This window comes from Pelobates fuscus, chromosome 1 (genome assembly GCF_036172605.1).
Source record: "Pelobates fuscus isolate aPelFus1 chromosome 1, aPelFus1.pri, whole genome shotgun sequence".
NCBI lineage: Eukaryota > Metazoa > Chordata > Amphibia > Anura > Pelobatidae > Pelobates > Pelobates fuscus.
In genome coordinates this window covers 441,329,157-441,352,257 of record NC_086317.1, presented here as the reverse complement: position 1 = coordinate 441,352,257, position 23,101 = coordinate 441,329,157, and the positions used below count along the sequence as shown (strand labels likewise).

At 42.7% G+C, this 23,101-nt stretch overlaps 1 protein-coding gene across 1 annotated transcript in view; it reads right to left on the bottom strand.

Annotated features, from left to right (window-relative positions):
* Positions 1-23,101, bottom strand: part of MICU2 (mitochondrial calcium uptake 2) — a 284,103-nt gene that overhangs the window by 77,478 nt on the left and 183,524 nt on the right. The window contains exons 3-4 of the mRNA XM_063429809.1: positions 6,472-6,503; positions 6,217-6,292 (exon numbers count right to left, since the gene is read on the bottom strand). Of these exons, the coding sequence (XP_063285879.1) occupies positions 6,217-6,292; positions 6,472-6,503 (108 nt within the window). The remainder of the gene's footprint in view (positions 1-6,216; positions 6,293-6,471; positions 6,504-23,101) is intronic.

The window sequence follows — 23,101 nt, the reverse complement described above, 5'->3', positions numbered from 1 at the left end:
AACCAGATGAATACAGACACTGAGCTTTTAACCCTTTGAGCGACGGAGGTGTGTGCCCACTGCAATGCCCTGGGAGTCCCAGACTGGGACAGCAAAGTCATACAAAAGTAAATATCAAAATACAATTAGTGTTGTGGTTTTATATAGTCAAAGAGGTAAAAAAAAAAAAAAAAACAATACTTCTTGATTCATCTTTGTCAGGGGTGACTTAAAACAGTGCAACTCCTCTCAGCATGGCTGGATTAATCAGTCAATTGAAGCTTATATAGCACAGAAGATGTTTCAGCGTGGCATGTTTAAACACGGCTTATAGAAGGGTAAACACCATTTACTTCCGTTTATATTGGGGAAAATCAATAGATAAAGAGAACCTTACTGACTCCAGAAAGAAACATGGACTGTACAATGGACTAGGTAATCGATTTAGCAAAATTAGAATTCTGAATTCATGCTACAGGCACACTTTCAACCTTGCAATGGGGCTCAGAGATGTATCTTGTTGGGAATTCGTATTAATTGCTTCTTTCAACCCAGAAAAGTTTCTAAATATTTCAGACTTTACACATAAGACCCTCCAATAGCCCATAAAGGATATTCTTTGCAGGGATAACAAACTGTTTCTAATTCTAGTCATTTTGGGAGTTATACATACAAGGCTTATAAACTGTAGTGTATTTCTGTCTAGTATTAAGAGGCCTTAAGGCTACATGTGTTCGTTGAAGGGAGGAAAGCATACCATTTAACTTCCCTATTTTCTGCAGCAGCTGACACTAAAACCATGTTAATCCACAGCAACCCACCCATCTTATGAGAGACAATTGTCATAATTGCGCTATGCAGTCATGGAGAATTCATTTACATCCTTTACATGACTACCACCACTCAACTGTGCTTCCACCTGGTATGGGAAATATAGCGGTAATGTCTCTTAAATGTGGACACTTGGCTACACCTATGCCTGACTGATGGGGGAGATGAAGTGGATGCTGGGTGTTTTCCCCGTTAATCTCTCTTCACTTGGTTTGAACCTCCCCCAATTAATTATGGTACAAACCCTGAAAGGTCCCAGATCTGGATTTGAGAATGCGTGATAAATTAGTCTGTTATCTGCGTCCAACATTTCCTATTGTTACCCTCCATTTCCCATATTAAGCTACTTTTAAAAGAACAGTCCAATCACCAAAACTACTACAGCATGCTATAGTTGTTATGGTGCCAGGATTTCTCTAGAGACACTCATGGTAAGAAGTCAAACTGTTGGGGGCGGGGCCTGAACTCCAACATGGCTGGACGTGTTTGCCTGTAGCTCCTCACTATATGAGCCACAAACACACGAAAACAATTACAAATCTTGCAAAAACAAAAAGCAAAACAAGTTTTTCAACTCTAAAGCTAACATCCCACAGCCAAGCAAACAGTGGGGAGCCTGGGTCGGACGGACCGCGGGACAGCACGTCTTATGCCCCCCCTTTGGACCGGTGGGGGTTATCCCGGTCCCCACAGGGCCAGCTAAGCCGGCTCCATAAAGCCTGAAAAAAAAGAATCCCGTGAGCCACGCGGCTCAACTAAGATGGCCACCACTTTGAAACCCCAAAGCGACCAAACAAGCCTGATGGGACAGAGCTGGATAGAGGCCTTCGATGCAAGGTTCGAGGCGATCTGCCAGGCCAAGCGGAGACCCACTCACACCCCTCCTGAAATGGCAACTGTAAGTAAAGCAGCCACCGCTACCTGTCCCTCTTCCGGGCCGGGGGCCCAACCGGAGACTCCTCCATGCCACAGTCCACTGACTGTAAGCCGTTACCCAACCCAGAAGCCCCGGGGTTCACGATCCCGCCGCTGGGAGAAGGGGGATCCACGGACTAAGGGCACCGGCTCCCCTTACAGCCCGGAGCCGTAGAGATAGGGACCTCCCACGTGGCGATCAGCCAACCACATGCTTGCCACACACGCAGCATTGCCCGACCTACCTAAACCCGGAGAGGGGGACTGAAGAGAGCATACAGCACTCACCTGGACATCGACCCAAAAGGGAGCTGCACCCCAGATAAGATCGTCACAAGTGGCAGCCACACACCCAGCATGGGAATCTGCAGCCTCATGATGGCTACCGCGATCACAAGCAGGTCAGTACCTGTTACCAGAATGGAATGGACTCATACCATCCAAAGACAATAACCTGCCACAGATAGGCATCAGCTAAACTGTATCTCAAAGGTCCCATGGGGTCAAGCTTCACACTCAGGGCGTGGGGAATACAGAGTTGTTGCTCCACTATAAGCAATCATTTTACCAGCCTAGCTCCCCAGTGGCTATATTATATTATTTTGTTTAATTCCATCCTGCATTCTGTCTAGCAGTATAACACATTAATGTCTTGTATATTATTTTACTCAGCATCCAGGGGAATAACACTCATGGCGTACAAACAAAGTTAATGTTTTCATGTTATATGTTCCATATCTACCAGGCCTGATAACTTACAGGACCTTACACTGATAATCTCATATACGCATCCACAGGCAGTAATAGCATCACAATGTTTTACCTACACAAAGTTAAGCCTGTTTCTCTTGTAATATCATCTTTTATTTCATAAAAATTTGCAGAATTATCAAATGCCATATGAATGTCTATGTCTTGAAAAGCTTGCCCTAGCTGTTGTGGCATGGCAATACTGTTTGTAAAATCTATGCACAGCCAAAATAAAGAATATATATAAAAAAAAAAAAAAAGACAAACTGTTTCAGTAAGGTTTGAAAACGTACCTTGGTGTCTATGCCGAAACCAGTCTTCTCCTGCAGGAAAAGCTGGATATCTCTATAGAGTAAAGCACAGCTAATGCAGGACCTGCAAACTGGCGTGGGTCTGAGCATGTTGCAGTGGTTATGGTGCTTAGAATGTTCCTTTAATTCATATTGCAGAATTACTAGTGCTGGGAGTTGGGATCCAATACCAAATAGAAAGCCAGCATTGCCCACACCTGTAAGCCACAAATTCCAACATTCTTTTGTGACACTTGTCTCCTGTGATTCCTTATAATCTATATTGCCTGTTGAGTAACTTTTTTCAAATGGTTTATTCAAGTTGTCAAAATGTCTTTTGAAGACTTTGCTGCCATACCTATCTGCTATTTGGGAAAAAACATTGTAACGCACAGTAGGCAATGCCAAGTCTCTCTGATTTGTATATATTCAGTCGTATGGACTAGGCAAAACTGTTGTGACTATGTGTCACCCCCCGCTTTGATACGAGTCCATACTGAAATAAGATGTCATCACCGAGCAATATGAAGCAAGAATGTGTGTTTGTTCAGGAAAGAGATTTACAGTGAAAACGCTGCTGGTAAGGATTATGGTAATGTGCACTGTGTGCACCTGACATTTCTTCTCTTCCTCTAAGAAAAATAATCAAGGAACAAAATGTGGCCTCGTCTGTGTTATGGGCAAGCACTCTTACTGCAAAGATGCCGGTGTATATGGGCTTCGAGCAGGAAAAAGTAACCTTTAACCCTTGAAACTACTTTAAGGATTTGAAAGGGTTAGCGCAATAGAAGTCAGAGACAGGAAGAATTGACTTCAAGATTTCTAGCTCACCCCTTTGCTTGGCAATAACACGAAGAGAATGGGGTTTCACCCCTAAAAGAATGTGATTTTATTTGTAAAGCAAGCATGACACATACATGCGCACAGATTTTGAATTAAGTATCTTTCTGGAGCAAAAAAAAAAATTAAAGTAGACTAACCATGGAAACCAATGGCTTGTCTCTGATTATAGCTTCAGGATTGATTGTCCCCCTGCGGAAGTACCGGATGATGACATAGGGCTTGCTTTTAACAGTTTTCTTTTTTTCATTTATACCACAAATAGCCAAAACCAACAACTTAATTCACTTAACAGTGAACTGAAAAAAAATTGTTGGATATTTTTAATTTAACTACCTACACTTTGCAAATTTAACACAATTGACGGTTTAGTAAATAATTCCGCGTATTAGCGATAATGTGCTTATTTATACAGTGCCGAATACGTATCTCAAGGAAAAATAATTGCTGTGAGGGATAATTACACCGGTTTAAGCAGATAATTACATTGTAAGTGTGTTTATAATACATTTCAAAAGGGTGCAGCAGACAAGGTGAAAATATACTTTTATCACAATTATGAAGTCAAATAAAATTTTACAAGAAAAGAAAAAAAAGAAAAAAAAGAAAAGCAAGATCTTAAAGAGTGCTTTTCTTTCTCCCAAGGAAATAAATGACCTCACAGATATGTTTTATAATTACAGGATTATAGTGTGTAAGCCAACACCGTATTTATCTATAGAATGCTGACTAATTTGTGACCTTTCTAGCTGTGAAATTTAAATATTCACAGACGCATACAGAAAGCAAAAACAATAGATAACCTTTATCACAAAATAGAGGAGCTAAACTGTCATGAGTGCGCTTGCAATAATGAGCAACTTTAACCATTACCTTTCTGGGTTCCGTCCCAGCTGCCTCTTTCCCTCATCCTATTAGACGATGCTCACAGTTTTATTACTGGGGGAGAGAGTGCAGCATAGGCAAGTATAAAAAAAAAACACTCCTGTCAAAAGCAAATGTAAGCCGGCATGATGACAAAGTCTGTGGTGCTTTGGGAATGGTTTCAAAATCCAACGAACTAGCAAAATGTAACTAATTATTCTTCAGTGTATGTGGATACTTTGAATGATGCACATGGCAACCTGGTATTCAATGCAGCTGAATGGAAATTATCTTCAGTGACATAATGTGGAATCTATACAAACTTGCAAAGAACCTAGAATTGATACATACACTGATGTGAGACAACCACTGACAGGTGACGTGAATAACATTAACCTGTCAAGGGGTGGCATGTATATTAGGCATGACAAACATTCAGTTCTTACATTTCATGTTTTGGAAGCATGAAAAATGGGCAAGCAAAAATATCTGAGTGACATTGACAAGGACCAAATAGCGATGGCTAGACGACTTGGTCAGAGCATCTCCAAAATGAAAAGTCTTGTGAGGTGTACTCGGTATGGAGAGGTTAGCACCTACCTAAAATGGTGCAAGGAAAGACCACCAGTAAAACGGCATCATGGTCATGAGCGTCCACAGCTTATTGATGCACGTGGGGTGCGAAGGCTAACCCGTCTGGTCCAATCACAGAGAAGAGCAACTGAATCTCAATTTACTGAAAAACTGAAAGGGACACTATAGGCACCAAAACAGCTTAATAAAACCATTTTAGTATATAGAGCATGTCCGTGCAGTCTCATTGCTTAATTCTCTGCCATTTAGAAGTTAAATAACTTTGTGTGTGTGATTTAAGTTAAATTTACAGAGCAGGAGACAAAAACATCTATAGTAAGTTAACATCTGATTGAAAATGAATCCATTTTGTTTTCATGCAAGCTGAGGTATGGCTATGGCTGCATGGGCAGAAGCAAAGGGATTATACTCCTAAATGGCAGAGAACTGAGACTGCAGGTGCATAATGCCTACATCAATACTGGTTCATTGAACTAAAGTTGTTTTGATGCCTATCCCTTTAATGCTGGCCATGATAGAGAGAGGTCAGGTCACACAGTTCATCACACTTTTTGCGGTGTATGGGGCTGCACGACATGTCAGAGTGCCCATGCTGACCTCCCCAACAGCCCATGAAGACACAAAGCAGAGCTGGTGTTTGACGGTCAACCTCAGCCCATGGCTATTGTGGCCCACCGCGCATTTGCCCGGTTTGCCCGATGGCCAGTCCGGCCCTATGCATAATGGTCTATGCCGAAGATTGATTGACAAATGGGAGAGAGACTTTAAATTGGATACATCAAGATATCTATTCAAGTGCTAGAGATTCTGCAAGCTCAATGCAAAAATGAAATTGGATCTGATTTCTTCAAAATTGCTTCTTATAATACATATTTTCTTCTTATTTAGTGGCTATTTCTACATTTTTGGTGCATAGAATAAGCAGAGCGTTGACATTAGCCAGCTGGCTTGTTCTGGACTGGTTTATGACGTACTATTGATGCTGCTGATGAAGGGGTTAGAGCTTCAGCAGTAACAGTAAATATCACTGTATGTAAACCATGCTGCCCAACGCTCCTAGCAACATGGCCACTTCAAATCACTGAACAGTGCACATTAGGTGCAAGCAATTCCAAACGTTTATACAATTCTGGAAAGAAAATGGTAGCATTACCTTTATCTCCCAGATCTCTGAAAAATGTTTCTCCAGGTTTTGCCTTAGTTGCTTCAGACAACATGGTCTCAAAATCCTAAAAATACACATACAAACATAAATGTATCAGTGATTTCAGTAATATGCAACCTTCCGTGGCTGTATAATAATGAATATAGGTTCTGCAAAATCTAGCCCAATTTTTATTATGGAGCAAAAAAGGCATGTTCTACTAAAATGATGGAGGGGATGCAGGGGGCAGCAACATTTCCTTACCTTTTTGGACAGCTTCTTGGAGGATGTTTTACCTAGTAAAAATAAAACAGAAATATAAGAATGCAGTAAAATGATTGCAGAAATTGCAAACGCAGTAAATATTACCCTGTTACCCCACCTGTGAATGAAATTATCAGAGATAGCGTGCGTCTACATTTTTATATTCAGGTATTTAGAAAGAAAAAAATGTAAAAAAAATAAAGTCAACTAGGCCAATGGGCAGCTTTCCTTGGCTTTGGTTGTAGAGTCAAAGCAGTACCTGATAAACACACCAAGCATAAAAGTCAAGTCTTATGTTCTTAGCCAGGCCTAAAGGAACACTACACCGAAAATGTTATTTTATTTAAAGAACATTTTTGTTTTTTTATTAGAAGTAGAATACACCTGCAAACAAATCATGCATATATGTATTCCTTCTGCATGTTTTCTTTGGAGGTAAATATTAAGAAAAAAAACCTGTCTGTGGCCATTGCAAGCCCTCCCCTGTTTCCATATCTGTGCCGTGGAATATTCCAATCATAGGTTCTCATTGAGAAGCCAGCTGTACTGGAGTTGCTCAATGATCGATGGTACAGCTCATTAAGAAGGAGAAGGCAGGCACGCACTGGAGCCCAGAGCTCCACAGAGCTAACGGAAGCAGAAAAAAATGGGAGGTGTTTCAGCAAAATTGTATAAAGATGCCGATCTCTATAGAGGTCAGCACTTTTATAAACAGTCAGAAATAGAGCAGAAAGAGTTCCTTTAAACGTTTGTTACCATTACAAGCCTGGCGAGTCCATGGCATACTTACCAGGGGCAAATTTCTACTTGCCTAAGTTTTTCACGTGTCAGAGTGAAAACGGAGCCTGGCTTTATCATGACATGCTGAAGCTCAAAACGTAATCTCAGTAACCCCTTCGTGAATCTGAAAATACTTGTATATTAAAGGGGAATGATCATTTCCCAATATTGTATTGCTGTGTTTTACACGGTTTGTGTCTCTCATTTTCAATGTGTGCCTTATCCGTGTCTGGACTGAGCAGAACTGTCTGAAGTTAATGCCTTTGCACATTGTTTGTGGATTTGATAATCCCCTCTCAGTCACTAATTGGAAGGTGATATTAAACAAAAATTTTAAGTCAGGACAAGGTATGGAATTCGATTGAGGTCTAGTGTTAGAACCAATCTTCTTGCGTAGATTCTTTGGGACAAGCAATTAAAGGGTTAATGAATCACAGGCTCAGCTACAGCTACAGCTACAGCTAGAAATTGTGTGGGGATCCAAAGAAGGACATACAAGAACATTCAGAAGTACACTAAACATTAAATATGTTGAATTGTTATACACTAGAGAATTGAGAAATTTCCCCTACATGATGAATGTGTTTAAATAATTACTTTAAAAAAATATATATTTAACATTTCTTCCAAAATCCATCAGCAGTCTAATATGGAGATAATACTGCTGTATATAATCTTCAAACATATTCTGAATGGAAGTGCAATAAATGGTTTCCCTTTACATTAAAATGAAAAACGCAAGGGGATTGCATTTCATGACATACCGTATTTATCGGCGTATAAAACGCACCTCATTTTAAGAAGGAAATCCCCCCCTCATTCCATAGTGTTTCCCCCCCTCACCCCATAGTGTTTCCCCCCCTCACCCCATAGTGTTTCCCCCCCCTCATCCCATAGTGTTTCCCCCCCCTCATCCCATAGTGTCCCCCCCTCCCCTTGTCCCATAGTGTCCCTCCCTCCCCTTGTCCCATAGTGCACTTTCCCTCCCCTTGTCCCATAGTGCACTTTCCCTCCCCTTGTCCCATAGTGCACTTTCCCTCCCCTTGTCCCATAGTGCACTTTCCCTCCCCTTGTCCCATAGTGCACTTTCCCTCCCCTTGTCCCATAGTGCACTTTCCCTCCCCTTGTCCCATAGTGCACTTTCCCTCCCCTTGTCCCATAGTGCACTTTCCCTCCCCTTGTCCCATAATTACTTACCTGTCTTGAAGCGTGGGCCGGCTTTACAGCGTGCACCGCGGTACAGGAACTTCAATTTCAGGTTCCGGTTTCCGGCGGGTCTGAAAGGAAATGTGCACACTGAGCACTTCCTTTCAGTCCCGCCGGAAACCGGAACCTGAAATTGAAGTTCCAGTACCGCGGTGCGCGCTGAACACTGGCCCACGCTTCAAGACAGGTAAGTAAACCTTCACATTCGCTCCATAAGACGCACAGACATTTCCCCTCACTTCTGAGGGGGAAAAAAGTGCGTCTTATGGAGCGAAAAATACGGTATATTGGCTCTCACTGAAACAAGCACATTTTAAAATATTACTGATGGTACACATTGACTGTATGTGAGCTTTGAGTCAACCTAAGGAGACAGCTTCACAGACAGGCGCACCCATCAGTCTCACCTCCACACACCACATTTTAAAACCTATGAAACTTGGAAGGATTTATGTTAAAGGACCACTTCAGCTCAATGAAGTGGTCTGGGTGCCAGGTCCCCCTGGTTTTAACCCTGCTGCTGTAAACATAGCAGTTTCAGAGAAACTGCTATGTTTTCATTGAGGGTTAATCCAGACTCTAGTGGCTGTTTACCTGACAGCCGCTAGAGGCGCTTTCATGATTCTCGGTGTGAAAATCACACTGAGATGATGCTGATGTCCATAGGAAAGCACTGAGTAATGCTTTCCTATGGGTGGTTTGAATGCACGCGCAGCTCTTGCCTCACATGCGCATTCGGAGATTACGTCGGCAGGGGAAGGAGAGGTCACCAGCGCAGAGGGAGCACGGTGCTGGATTAAGGTAACTGGCTGAAGGGTTTTTAACCCCTTCAGCCCAGATGGAGGACCCTGAGAGGAGGGGAGGGGGGGAGGGAGGGGGGGGGCTAATAACCCTTTACTGCCAGGAAAACCAGTTTTTAGTGCTCCTTTAAGGGAGGGACAGAAAGGCTTATGGAGCTGCGACTACATGTAACCCTGGCACAGTAACCAACAAAAAGGAAGTAATTTTAGGATAGAAATTGTGGGGGCAGAGGAGACAAGCATAAGATGCAGAATGCTACAAAATATGTTATTGTCCCCCCAAAATAAACAAACTTACAGTGCAAAAAATACAGCTGATACCGGAGAAACTGACGGAAGCCAAGCACAGAGAGATGGACACAGGTTTCTTCAGGAAGGAAGAGATTCTTTATTGGATCACCGATCGGGACTCAGAGGGACTAATGTCACCAAAATACAGCAAGTTCTGAGCCCCGGACAATAGTGCAGGCTCCTTATATAGGCACATAACTCCTCCCATATTAAGCTCCACCCGCACATTCTCTTAACCAATCAACACAAATAAGAATTAACTTCCTGCTTGACCGCATGGCTTGTCCAGCACAATGGAGGAGGGGAATACTATATCCTGTATTCTTGCACATGCTCCGTACACTACTGATCGTATCTTGCCTCGTGCAACCAACTGATCGATACGTCAGCATATGCACGTACACATGCCACCTGGTAATCTCGGCCTACTAAATTTATTTTTACCGAGATTCCACCACATTCCCCCCTTTGATGCCTCTTGATATTTCACAATTACTTGAGGCATCACTTAACCTTAGTTTGCATACACCGCAAGTTACCTTGAACCAGACCAGACTTATCTTATGATGTGAATCTTCAACACTCATCTTCCTGCATTGGTTCTCCCTGATCTAGAGCCTCATATTTATAAATTGCCATTATCTGTGCAGCAGCCTTTCTCTCTGCTATATTTTCTATCAGGCTTTGCACAGACCTAACTACTAAGGGTATAAGACACGGCAGGAGTAGACACAACATTAAAATCAGTAGGACTCCACCTACCACTGCCTTAAGCCCTCCAAACCACTCATACCAGCTACCAAACCAACTACTTGGATTATACCCTTTCCATACCTGAGTAGGCACATGCGCTAGTTTAACCATATGGCTAGTAAGCTCGGCTATTGCTTGCCCTTCGTCATCTATTTGAAGACAGCAATTGCTCAGGTTAAACTTCCCACATACACCTCCCTCTACTGCCAAAAGGTAATCCAAGGCTAATCTATTTTGGTAGACTGCTGTCCTCATCCTGGTGTTATGCTTCGCTAGAAGATTGAGCGCTTGTGATGTCTCGTTAGTAATAATCTCAACCACCGCCTGTAATCGTATAATACGGTTGAGCATATAAATAGGGGTTCTATAACCAAAGGTACCATCTTCTGCCCACGTGGCTGGCCCATAATAATCTATAATACGCTGGGGAGGCCATTCATTATCTTCCCAGGCGCCTATCTCTATGGGTCCCCTTTTCTTCCTATGATTCACATCATACACTTTAACACCTAAAGTCTCACCTGTTTCAATAGGTAACAAGAAGAAGGATGGTTTGAGCATACCCAACACACATGCCCCTTCCCAGTCCTGTGGCAACTCCGAATAGGCTTTCTTACCACAGATCCAGTACAAATTTGCTGGGGCTCTCCAGGTAGATGTGATGGATAGGTCAAACCACACATCCTTTAAATTGGCGTATCTAGCAAACGGGTTAGATGGTTCTGAGACATTTGAAGCCGACCACCAAGTTGTATTCTTTGTATCATCATCATAAGCTTTTTGCCCTAGACAAGTTAATTCTCCTACAGAAGTATTATACATCATTCCTTTCCTTGCTATGCAAACATAACCTATGATGGAGGTCTTTAATCTCCACTCAGATTTACCTCTAACACTCATATGATAATCGGCTTGTGTAGATATTAATTGGTCAACTGCCTCAGAACCGGACATTACCTCCTTTGCTTCCCAAGGCCATTGGTCTCCCATGTTAGTACCTCCACACACATAGCAGTTGGTAACATTAAGACTACCGGCAATACTTTCGGCTAAATCGATGAACAGGTTTTTAGCATTATGGGGGATCTTATTATCTATACTCATCTCTTCATAAAAGGAATGGTATACTTGATGAGTTTGGGAGGATACCGTATCAGTCTCTATCCCTATAAACAATACTGTCCCAGGATCTAAACCCGTCCCATATATTTGAAACCCAAATAAATTACCATATGTATCTAAGAACTTGTCGGGGTTATTTATAAGTATATGGACTGGATTGCATTCCATAGACTTACAATATGGGCTGGTAGGCAACTTAGTCACTATCATGTCCTTGTCTACTGTCTGTCCCCAAGTTGCCCACCCCACACAAGACCAATATGGGCAAAAGTTATAATCTCTATTTGGGCATCTAGGACTCACATATTTATTTTTACTACTGGGACAAATATATTTATCATTAGACCCATACGTCCTCTCCCATCTGAGATCCCCACATACATTCCACGGCTTTCTACCACTTGATATCGCCTTACACGCATCAGATAGCAGAACACCCGAAGAATGTACGGATTCTAACACCGTCTTGTTAATTAGGGTCCCCTGAGGATCTCCATTCCTGAGAGTCAACCAAATTGTACGAGGTTGATACTCTGGACTGAAGCACTTAGGTTCTCCTACTCCTAAATGGCACACACTATATTCTATATTTAGGTATCTACATCTTGATACATCTCCTTTACACTCGTATTGTGAATGCCAAATTAGGGTTTGGGAAATATGGTTACCTGTTCTTGTAGTCTTAATGCATACCTCACAGCTAGGAGTGTCGGTACCTCTACCTTCCTGAATATAAAAATACACATAAATCAACATTATTAAGAACACATTTTTCGTCGTCATCCTCAGTCTTCGTCCGTGCGAAGGCACCTCAGCTTCCAGGATGTAAGGGCTGCAGGGAATGGAGTTCTGCTCGTCTTCACAGGAGTCCCTTCGAGACTTTCCTGGCTTATATACTATACGTCGGTGAGCGGACAGGCTTTATTATGGCCGTCTAAACACTCACTTCACCAAATCTCTGTAACAATAAAATTTATAATCCACAAGGTTCCTCGTTACTCCGACTGAGTCGTGCGTTTTAACCGGATCTTGCAGGGATTCTCTGGATCTGCTGTAACTTGCCAAGAATCGACTGCTGCTGGTTTAACCCTGGAGTGATGTATCCACGGAGTCACTTCGGCTACTTTTATCGCTGTAGGGGTAGACAAAAGAACAACATAAGGACCTCTCCACTTGGGCCCTAACGGTACATTAATCCACTCTTTAATCCACACTTGGTCTCCTGGGTGGTAACTATGAACTGGGGGATAAATATTCACAGGTAATCTATCTTGTACCCATTTCTGTACCTCCTCCATAGTCTTACCCAACTCTACAACCTGCTGCCGGGTAATTCCTTCTCCCAACTGACTCAAATCCCCCCTTAAGTTACCAAGTACGGGAGGTGGTCGCCCATACATGATTTCAAAAGGAGAGAGGCCCATCCTTCTGGTAGGGGTACTGCGGATTCGCAATAGAGCTATTGGTAAGAGAACGTTCCACTTAAGTTGGGTTTCCTGACACATTTTAGCCAACTGATTCTTAATAGTTCTATTCATTCTCTCTACCTTACCAGAACTCTGGGGTCTATATGCCGTATGAAGCCTCCACTTTATACCAAGCATATGAGTCAGTTGTTGTAGGCACTGATGAACAAAAGCTGGACCATTGTCCGATCCTATAGAGCAGGGTAGTCCATATCTTGTATCTTCGTACAATGGCCTGAGTCAAGTTGGACAATCTTGGTATGTAGAAATGTTTTCTGAGAGATTCTTCTGTGCTGTCTCTCCCAGAATGTGTCCCGTTGTGATAGTTTTGGACAATTTCTACCGCTAGTGATGCTGGAATGACTATTCTTCCATCTTCTAACTGATACCATTTGTTCTCCAAATACTTTCCAGGTTCAGTCTTTAACCACTCCTCTTCTTGAGCTGTATAAACTGGAGTCCATTGAGACAGTGGAGTTGGTATAAGAGCAGCTATATGCCCCACATATTCCTGTCTTCCCGATTCAGCGGCACGCTTAGCTGTACTGTCTGCCATCCGATTTCCCTTGGTTACATCACCATCTCCTCTCAGATGCGCTCGACAATGTATGATACCGACTTCTTTCGGCTCCCACACTGCTTCCAATAGTTGTAGGATTTCAGCTGCGTACTTGATTTTTTTGCCTTCTGAATTCAATAGTCCTCTTTCTTTATACAAAGCTCCGTGGGCATGAGTGGTTAAAAACGCATACTTGGAATCCGTATAGATGTTCACTCTTAAACCTTCAGCCAATTGTAACGCTCGTGTCAGTGCTATCAATTCTGCCTTTTGTGCTGATTTCCTTTCGCCAGTGGCCGAGCTTCTATCACCTTGTCTATTGTTGTTACTGCATATCCTGCATAGCGGATCCCTTCTTTCACATAACTACTGCCGTCGGTGTAATATTGAACATCAGAGTTCTGGATGGGAAAATCACGAAGATCTGGTCTACTTGAAAATACTTCATCCATTACTTCCAAACAATCATGTTGACTTTCAGTAGGTTGTGGCAAAAGGGTAGCTGGATTTAAGGTGTTTACAGTCTCTAAATGCACTCTTGGGTTTTCACACAACATTGCTTGATACTTGGTCATACGGCTGTTACTAAACCAATGATTTCCTTTGTAATCCAACAACGTCTGTACTGCATGTGGGACTCGTACATAAAGTTCTTGACCCAGAGTGAGTTTATCGGCTTCAGCTACTAGCAGGGCGGCTGCAGCTACGGCTCTTAGACAAGGTGGAAGTCCGCTGGCCACTGCATCCAGTTGCTTAGACATGTAGGCAACAGGTCTTTGCCATGATCCCAAGTACTGTGTCAATACTCCCACAGCCATTCTTCTTTGCTCATGTACATACAGGTAGAATGGTCGTGTGTGATCAGGTAGACCTAATGCTGGGGCACTCATCAAAGCCTTCTTCACATCTTCAAATGCCGTTTGCTGTTCTTGAGTCCATAAGAAGGGGTCGTGCTCTGTACCTTTGATAGCTGCATACAGAGGTTTTGCCAGTATCGCGTAGCTGGGAATCCATATCCTACAGAAGCCTGCTGCCCCCAAGAATTCTCGCACTTGTCTTCTATTCTTGGGTATCGGTATTTGGCACACAGCTTCTTTTCTCTCTGGCCCCATAATTCTTTGACCTTCAGAGATATGGAATCCCAGATATTTGACAGTTGGAAAACACAACTGAGCCTTCTTTCTAGACACCTTGTATCCTGCCTTCCAGAGAATGTGTAGTAGATCGTGCGTTGCTTGCTGACATATTTCCTTTGTAACTGCTGCTATCAACAAGTCATCTACATATTGTAACAATACACACTCTCCTGGGATGGACTCGAAATCCAGTAGATCTTGACTTAGAGCTGAACCAAATAGGGTAGGTGAATTTTTAAACTCTTGTCCAGGTTATTTGGCGTTTTGAGCCCGTTACAGCATTTTCCCATTGGAAAGCGAAGATACATTGACTTTCTGCGGCAATTCAGAGGCAAAAGAAGGCATCTTTGAGGTCTAAGACTGTAAAGTAAGTAGCCCCGCCCGGAATTAAAGCAAGCAGGTTATATGGATTGGGTACAACTGGATGTATACTAACAACCGCATCATTGACTGCTCTCAAGTCCTGCACAGGTCGATACTCATCTGTACCGGGCTTTTGAACAGGCAGCAATGGGGTGTTCCAGGGGGAAGTACAGAATTTTAGGATACCATACCGTATGAACTTATCCAGATAAGATTGGATGTTCTTCTTAGCCTTCTGCGGGATGTGATATTGTCTTAGGCTCACTGGATAAACCCCAAGTTTTAGTTCAATTTTAATAGGTGGAATATTGCGGGCCAGTCCTGGTGGGTTGTTCTCTGCCCAAACTCCTGGTATGTTGAATAAGGATTCATCACTCCTAGGGTTTTGGCTAGTCAACGCTGTATAAAGTCGCCACTCTTCTTCCTTTGGTACGGATAATGTCATAATACCTGAAGGTCCATTAAACTTTAAGGATGTTGTTCCATTTGGTAGGAACGTAATCTGCGCTTGTAACTTAGATAGCATATCACATCCCAGCAATTGGACTGGACATTCAGGCATATAAAGGAATTGATGTTTTACTACGTGGCCTCCCAATGTACAGAGTCGACTTTTAAGAACCGGTTTTTCAGCACTTCTTCCAGTTGCTCCTATCACAGTAATAGTCCTTCCAGATGGAGGAGCAACTAGATTAGTCACCACCGAATGTTCAGCACCAGTGTCGATCATGAACGCACTCCTTTTTCCCCCTATTGATACATCGACCATAGGCTCCGCTCGACCAAGGGGGATGGAGCCCGGTCGGTATCAATAGAGCCAATCCTCCATGACCGTGTCAGCCAATCCTACAAAGTCCCTACCTTCTCTATCGCGGGACCTTTGCGCTGCTGGAAAATACCTATCTTCCCTAACACTTCCTCTGTTCCCATTGCTCCCTCTATTACCATTACTCCCTCCGGGACCTCCTCTACCTCTCGCTCTGCCTCTAAAGTTTCCATAACCTGTCCTAGGTCTGTCTTTCTCATACTGTTCTCTTCGCGGAAACTCATTTCTCCAATGCCCTTCTTCCCTACAGTATGCGCACTGATTTCTACTTAGAGGTTCCTCATTCCACTTACTATCGCCTCTATCTGGGCCCCGTCTATCTACGCCTGCGATCGCTACCGCTAACATATCTGCCTTTCTACGCATCTTACGCTCTTCCTCTTTCTTACTTTCTGTTTCCCTGTTCATATATACTTTATTCGCTACCTCCATTAGTTGGGTGATAGACATACCTGCAAACCCTTCTAACTTCTGTAGCTTGCGCTTAATATCTCCGTAAGCTTGGCTGACAAAGGCGGAGTTCACCATTCGGGAATTATCTGCGTCTTCCGGATTAAAGGGGGTATACAAGCGGTATGCCTCCAATAATCGGTCATAAAAGACACTGGGCGCTTCATCACTTTTCTGAATCACCTCAACTGTCTTCGACATATTAATGGCTTTCTTTCCTCCAGCTTTCATGCCAGCAATTATAGCGTCTCTATAGGCTCTGAGTTGAACCATATCAGCACCATTTACATTCCAGTCGGGATCGGTGTTAGGATAATGTGTTGCGGCCCATGCTGCTGGATTGGCTTGATTCAAAGCACGGGCTCTATCCTCTAGCGCTTTAATGGCCGCTTGATTAATCCTTGTCCTTTCCTCATTGTTAAACAAAGTCATTAATAACTGCTGGCAATCAGCCCATGTCGGGTTATGTGTCTGAACTATTGAGGTGAACAGATCGGTCATAGCTTGTGGTTTCTCAGTATACGAGGAATTGTGGGTCTTCCAATTTAAGAGATCGGTAGTCGTGAACGGGACATATACGAAGACTGGGTCAGCATGTGCCATTTGACCTGCGGCATCGATATAGGCTGACCCGGGATTCAGACGAAGAGGCATCTGATAATGTTTTAATTGTTGGGTACCGGTCAGTTGTCGGGTTAGTATGGGGCTACGTAGAGGGGCGTCAGTTAGAGGTTCCGGTCGGGGGGTAATAAAACATGAGGGTGTGGGAGCTTGGTTTTGGGAAAAATTAGTAAATAAAACACTTCGAGTCGAGCTAGAAGAAGCTTGACCGGAAGTCTGAAGTGGCGCCAAATCAGGATATTCAGATCTAATGGGGGTTGGTTCTGGTTCCGGAAGGGGAGATTTAGTACGAGAGGGGGTGGATTCTGTACTGGAGGAGGAAGCGGAAGTGGATGAGGGCAATGAGGGGAGGGGTATAGAACTTCCTGCATTCGCGTCACTTTCTCTTAAAGGAAAGTAAGGGGGCGGCAAAGGGATCTCGGACTCAGGGGGCGTGTCCAAAATGGGCCTAACACCAGTCCTAGTGGACAAACAAGTCCTAGCCACCATGAGGCGACATTGCTCCTCGTGGCATGTCTGAATCCATTTTGGCGAGTCATTTACGGCCTGTCTCCAACAATCAATATAGGGAAACTGCCCGTAAAGTTCAGGCCTACCGGATACAGCCACGTGTAAGCGCTGTACCAGAGTGGGATCCAAACTGCCACGTGGCGGCCATGCCGCAACCAAAGTAGGCCACTCCCTAGTACACAAAGTGACCAAACGTACAGGAGACATTTTAACCCCAAAATCACATATTTTGAATCCCTTTTTAAAATTCTTCACCATACAACCTAAGGGATCCGGAATCGTTGACTCCGACGCGCCCATACTTATCAATGGAACGTCGTTGACAACGAATACTATGCACACGTACTTTTCAACAGTCACACCCGTTTCCTCTGGCAACAGCACCACGTGGTACGGTTACCAAGTGAAACGTACACAATAACACAATAAACACTCAGGGAATTCCCGTACACACACAGCTGTTACACCAGTCACTATATAATCAATATTATGCCCTTTGGCGGAACTATACAGTCACCCACGCTATAATTCTCTATATATGAATTACCCGTCTATAACACACCCCAGTAACATCGTCTTTTACAAATAGCGGTTACAGTACGGTTAGCATAGGTCAAAGCACAATTTAAGGTCACAATACAATTATTAGTGGTTATGGTGTTAAACATGCAATGGACGACAGTGATTAGTACTTATATACAGTGTCAGTAAATATACAGGGTTATGGTACCGTGCACTATGATACAGCAACACACTATTAACACTCTCGCTAGACGGCTGAGCTCGCGCTATCTAACAAGATATACACTTTACTAAACAATCTTTAACACATTTACAATTCCCAACTAAACTATTGGCCAGTACCTTGAATGGACTACCTAAAACTATCTACATCCGTTTTGGTTAGCCACACTGCCCAAGCACCACATATAGCGAGCTAGAGGACCGAATTTACACAGACGCCTCTTAGTCGATAACTATAAAAAATCTAGTGGGTTCCAAATTTACACGCCTTCCCACTTAGCCAAGATAGGTTGAGAGCTAGCGAACCGAATTTACACAGACGCCGCTTAGTCTCCCGGTCCCTCCGACCTAGCGAACAAAATATACACCCTAGAACGCTAGTCTAGACAAGACACCGGTGTCCGGCTAGGGCTATTTACACCAGAACCCCGCCTGACTAACAAAATCAAACGGTCTGACTAAAGAGCGTTCGATCGAGCGGTGCGCCTTCGCTCCTTCCCTCCGACAGAGGGGGCAGATTCCATACACAATTCAAACCCCTTATGGGCCTACCGCACAATCGGTATACCCCTAGTGGGTCTGCCGTCTAAAACAGCAGTTGTCTTACCTCCTCGTTCCTGAACCTGAGTTCACACTCATCGACGGGGACACCCCAGCACTTCTTACGTAGAGGCCGATGATCTCCTGGACAACAGACCAGTGGCGCCGAGACGAAGGGAGGTCCACGCAGAAGTTCAGGGGTGCAGCCGTAGAGAACGTGGGCAAAGATAGACCGTCTCACGCCTCTGCCTCTCAGCTACCGTTGAACGATGAGCTTCCCGGCCAATGCACCAAATGATACCGGAGAAACTGACGGAAGCCAAGCACAGAGAGATGGACACAGGTTTCTTCAGGAAGGAAGAGATTCTTTATTGGATCACCGATCGGGACTCAGAGGGACTAATGTCACCAAAATACAGCAAGTTCTGAGCCCCGGACAATAGTGCAGGCTCCTTATATAGGCACATAACTCCTCCCATATTAAGCTCCACCCGCACATTCTCTTAACCAATCAACACAAATAAGAATTAACTTCCTGCTTGACCGCATGGCTTGTCCAGCACAATGGAGGAGGGGAATACTATATCCTGTATTCTTGCACATGCTCCGTACACTACTGATCGTATCTTGCCTCGTGCAACCAACTGATCGATACGTCAGCATATGCACGTACACATGCCACGTGGTAATCTCGGCCTACTAAATTTAATTTTACCGAGATTCCACCACACAGCTACATATACATAGAAACACAACAAGCACCATAACCACTTTAGCTTGCCGTAAGTGCTCTCCTAGAGCAAGGGAAATCATATAATAACTTAACAGGGCCCTGATGATGTACTTGACTTCCTCCTGCATAGAGCTTCCATTAGCACCACTGAGTCAAACCATGAGTCCATGATCGGATCATTAACACAGAGCATCTGAGAGGACCAGGTGAAAGCGCTCAGCCAATGAGCACAGCAGGTTGTGGCACTTGAAGTGTTCCTTTAAGCATTAAAATACATAAAAGTTGTGTTGGTGCCTAGAGTGTCCATTTAAGCTCTTGGGACTAGGAAGTTATGTCATAGCAAAGTGTAGTCTAGTGTAGTTTACAAACTGCCTTCTCAAGCGGGCACATGGTACCATGGAAGGAATGCTCGAGCATGGATAGCTCGTACAGCCCTTTACAAGCAGATGCCCATGCATGAATGAGTGTACAAACAAAGCACAATGGGAAGATGGTGCTCGAACCTAGAAACGCTGGAAATGTGGAGATAAGTATGTTTTATACCTAATCCAGTGCACTCTTCACCCCAGTAGACAATTCAATATCCCTTTGTGATGGGAAGTGAAACTTTCACTATGAGAAAGTAATAATAATGAAATTCAATATCTTTATTATAGTCAACATAATATGACCATGTAATATGTCTTTATCAAACCTGGAAAGGGTTGAAACACATCATTTTATTTTATTTGAGAAGAGGAGGTAGGGATCCCTCACTGATGATCGCTGGAAAGTTCCTCTGTGTACAATACCCCTTTATCAGAAAAGTGACAGTTCCCCTTTAAATGAACCTGTCAGCTATATAAAAATTTAAAATATATAAATCTAAAAAATATGTGCAGGACAAGGTCCAGTTCAGGTAACATTATGAAATGTAATTTCTGTACATTTTGTACTGGTGAAATCACTAGCATATGTATATGATTTAAATAATAATCATATCAAAGCAGTTAACCAGAAGGAGTACATTTAATGTTTGATAGTTTTTAAGAATGTCTCGGGGTTCAGATGTTACCCTATTGCACTGTACTCATTTTAATGACTTTGGAAACATGAAAGGCAGTGTCAGTCTTTCTGAAATAAATAATAATAATAATAATAATAATATCTGCAAATCCAAGATAATTCAGCTGGAGCACTAAACACGTGGCTGCATACCTTCCAAATGTCCCTATTTAGGATGTACAGTCCCTATTTTGGGGCCAAATCCCCCCTGTCCCTCTTTTCTAGGAGTTTCATATGGTTTGTGTGTCTGAGTGTATAACAAGCTGCATAGTTCCATAAATTGTTATTACAAAGTCTCCTAAAATTATCGAGAACAGCTCTGACCCTGGCCATACCCACACTCGCACCCCTAAAATGAAAGCGTCCCTCTTTGCCCATTTGAAATTTTGGGAGCTATGTGGCTGTCTCACTCAGACAAAAGTTTAAAGTCTCTAGACACAGACATCCGTGTGCATTTGCTTTGTGGTGCAGCAATTCCCACAATGCAGAACATGCAACCATGTTGTGGGCATGCACAGAAGCTCATGACCATAATAATTGTAAAATCTAAGTAGACATGAAATGCTGTATATACAATTGCTAGTTCATTGGTTAGTACAGTGCATAAATAAAATGTTTAGCTCTATAAAGACCCACTATATCATACTTGCATGAAGCTGATATTTAAGGGGACACTCTCTAAGCACAATCTTAATGAGTCAATGGCAATGCCTATGTTTGTCAGCGAGTAAGCCTCTAGTTGCCGTCAGTCTGAGGCGCTTCCTCCATAAGACGTTCTAATATTGAATATCATGTCCACCTAGCAAGATGATCCAAAACACTGCTTCATAGAGAAGCACTAGATTATATGATGGAGCAAGAAAATTACCCATATATCCCAACATTGGGAGAATGCCAATTGGTAAACCTGGCCCTATGAGGGACTGAAGGGGCCTGTCTGAAGTACTGTACAGGAAGCACTGTCTGCAGGGTCCAAGTGCACATGCACAGTGCAAGAGAATCTAATGATGCATTTGTATTGTGCTGCCAGAGGACAGCTCCCTTGTGTCCCCAGATGGAAGTGGGACAGGATCCTGAAATCGGGATCTCCACACCATAGGTCACTGAAGATAAAGGCATATGCCGAGGGGAGTTTGTCCCAGTACTGGATTATAGGCAAACTTAATGGCTTTTTCTTTTTGTGTTTCTAAAGGGAGCCCAATGATCAAATAGGTAAAGGAACACACGGTAAACAATATCATTATTTTTAACCTAAGTGTGTTCCGTTAAAGAGCTTATAAATATTTACACAATGTATATTTTTACAATTAAAATGATCCTGCACTCGTTGTTAAGGACATTTGACAGATGACAAAGGTTTCTTCCAATCACATCCCCGGAAGTTCAGAAAAAGAAACTCTGTGGTGAGAAGCTTTCATCTGTTGTGGAATTCGTTTTTTTCATTATGATACTGATCCATCTGCGCATTTTTTCCCCCATGGTAATCTTATTTCTTTGAATTCTCCTGTCAGCGTTAAGCCCTTCAACTGTACAAAAGTACTGGGTGTTTCTGAGTGCAAGTGCACACTAGCTTAATTCGACCAAACACATTTCCAAATTGTGATGTCAGGATTGCTCCATGTATTTGTGCTGAAGCATGATATATCATGGAAGAAAAAAAATACATTTCAATTCTTACAATTAGATCTGACATGAAATCACTTGCACCCCGTGGTAAATCAATGCTGAATCAACTGTGTCTGCTGATGTGTTTTTCGAGCTATGGCTATCAAGTGATTTTATTCATTTAGCTAAAGGCAAAGATTTGACGCTATGTAAACACGATGCTATCATTACCGCTATCTTCTTTTCTTCCCTTGGTCTCCTGGTGGAGTAGAAAAGTGGCCCTTTGCCTGTAACATGAAGTGCTTGTAGCTGGTGACTAGTGAGTGCATTTCTCAGTATAAACATTGCATGGAATATTTCAGATAGGTGGAGGCACGCAGAAAGAAAAATGTACTGTATGTTAGGAGCCAAAATTCCATCAAAGGTTTAAAGATCCGTAGAAAAAGAAGTGTTTTTTGATCTTTAAGACTTCTAATAAAAGCAGTGCCAGATTTTCTTAAGCTCTACACTTCACCAAGTAGCACGTAAACTGCATCAAAATTAGCTTACAGTTTAACCCGATGCAAGCAGGAGGTATAGAGAAAATGAATAAAATTAAGGATTACATAAATAATGGTGTAAAATTGTTTCGGGATATTTATTTTCTGTTTACTTTGTGGCCCATACTACAGAAATTCCAAAATTAACTATTAAGAGGTATATTTCCTAGAAAATACCATGTGATAAGTGTAACAAAGGAACAGATAAGTACATACACTACGTTGGAAAAATACCACTCTTACAAATGCAGGATTTATTAAAAAAAAAAAAAAAAAGTTACAAGTCAAGAGCACTTGTCTGCAAAGATTACAATTTTTGAAATGTAATTTTTGTTTACCCCACTTGACAGCTAGATTTTCCAGGACTGATCTTACAAATGTTCTATTGGATGAGGGACTGCTGAAAATTTAAAGCACTGTCTAGGATTATAGGCTTCCACTGGATTATGAGATCGTTAACAAATGGAGAGAAGCAGGCTTTCCACACTTGGGGCAGGAGGACATATTGTACCAGGAGATCTAGTTATAATAAATATATCTCC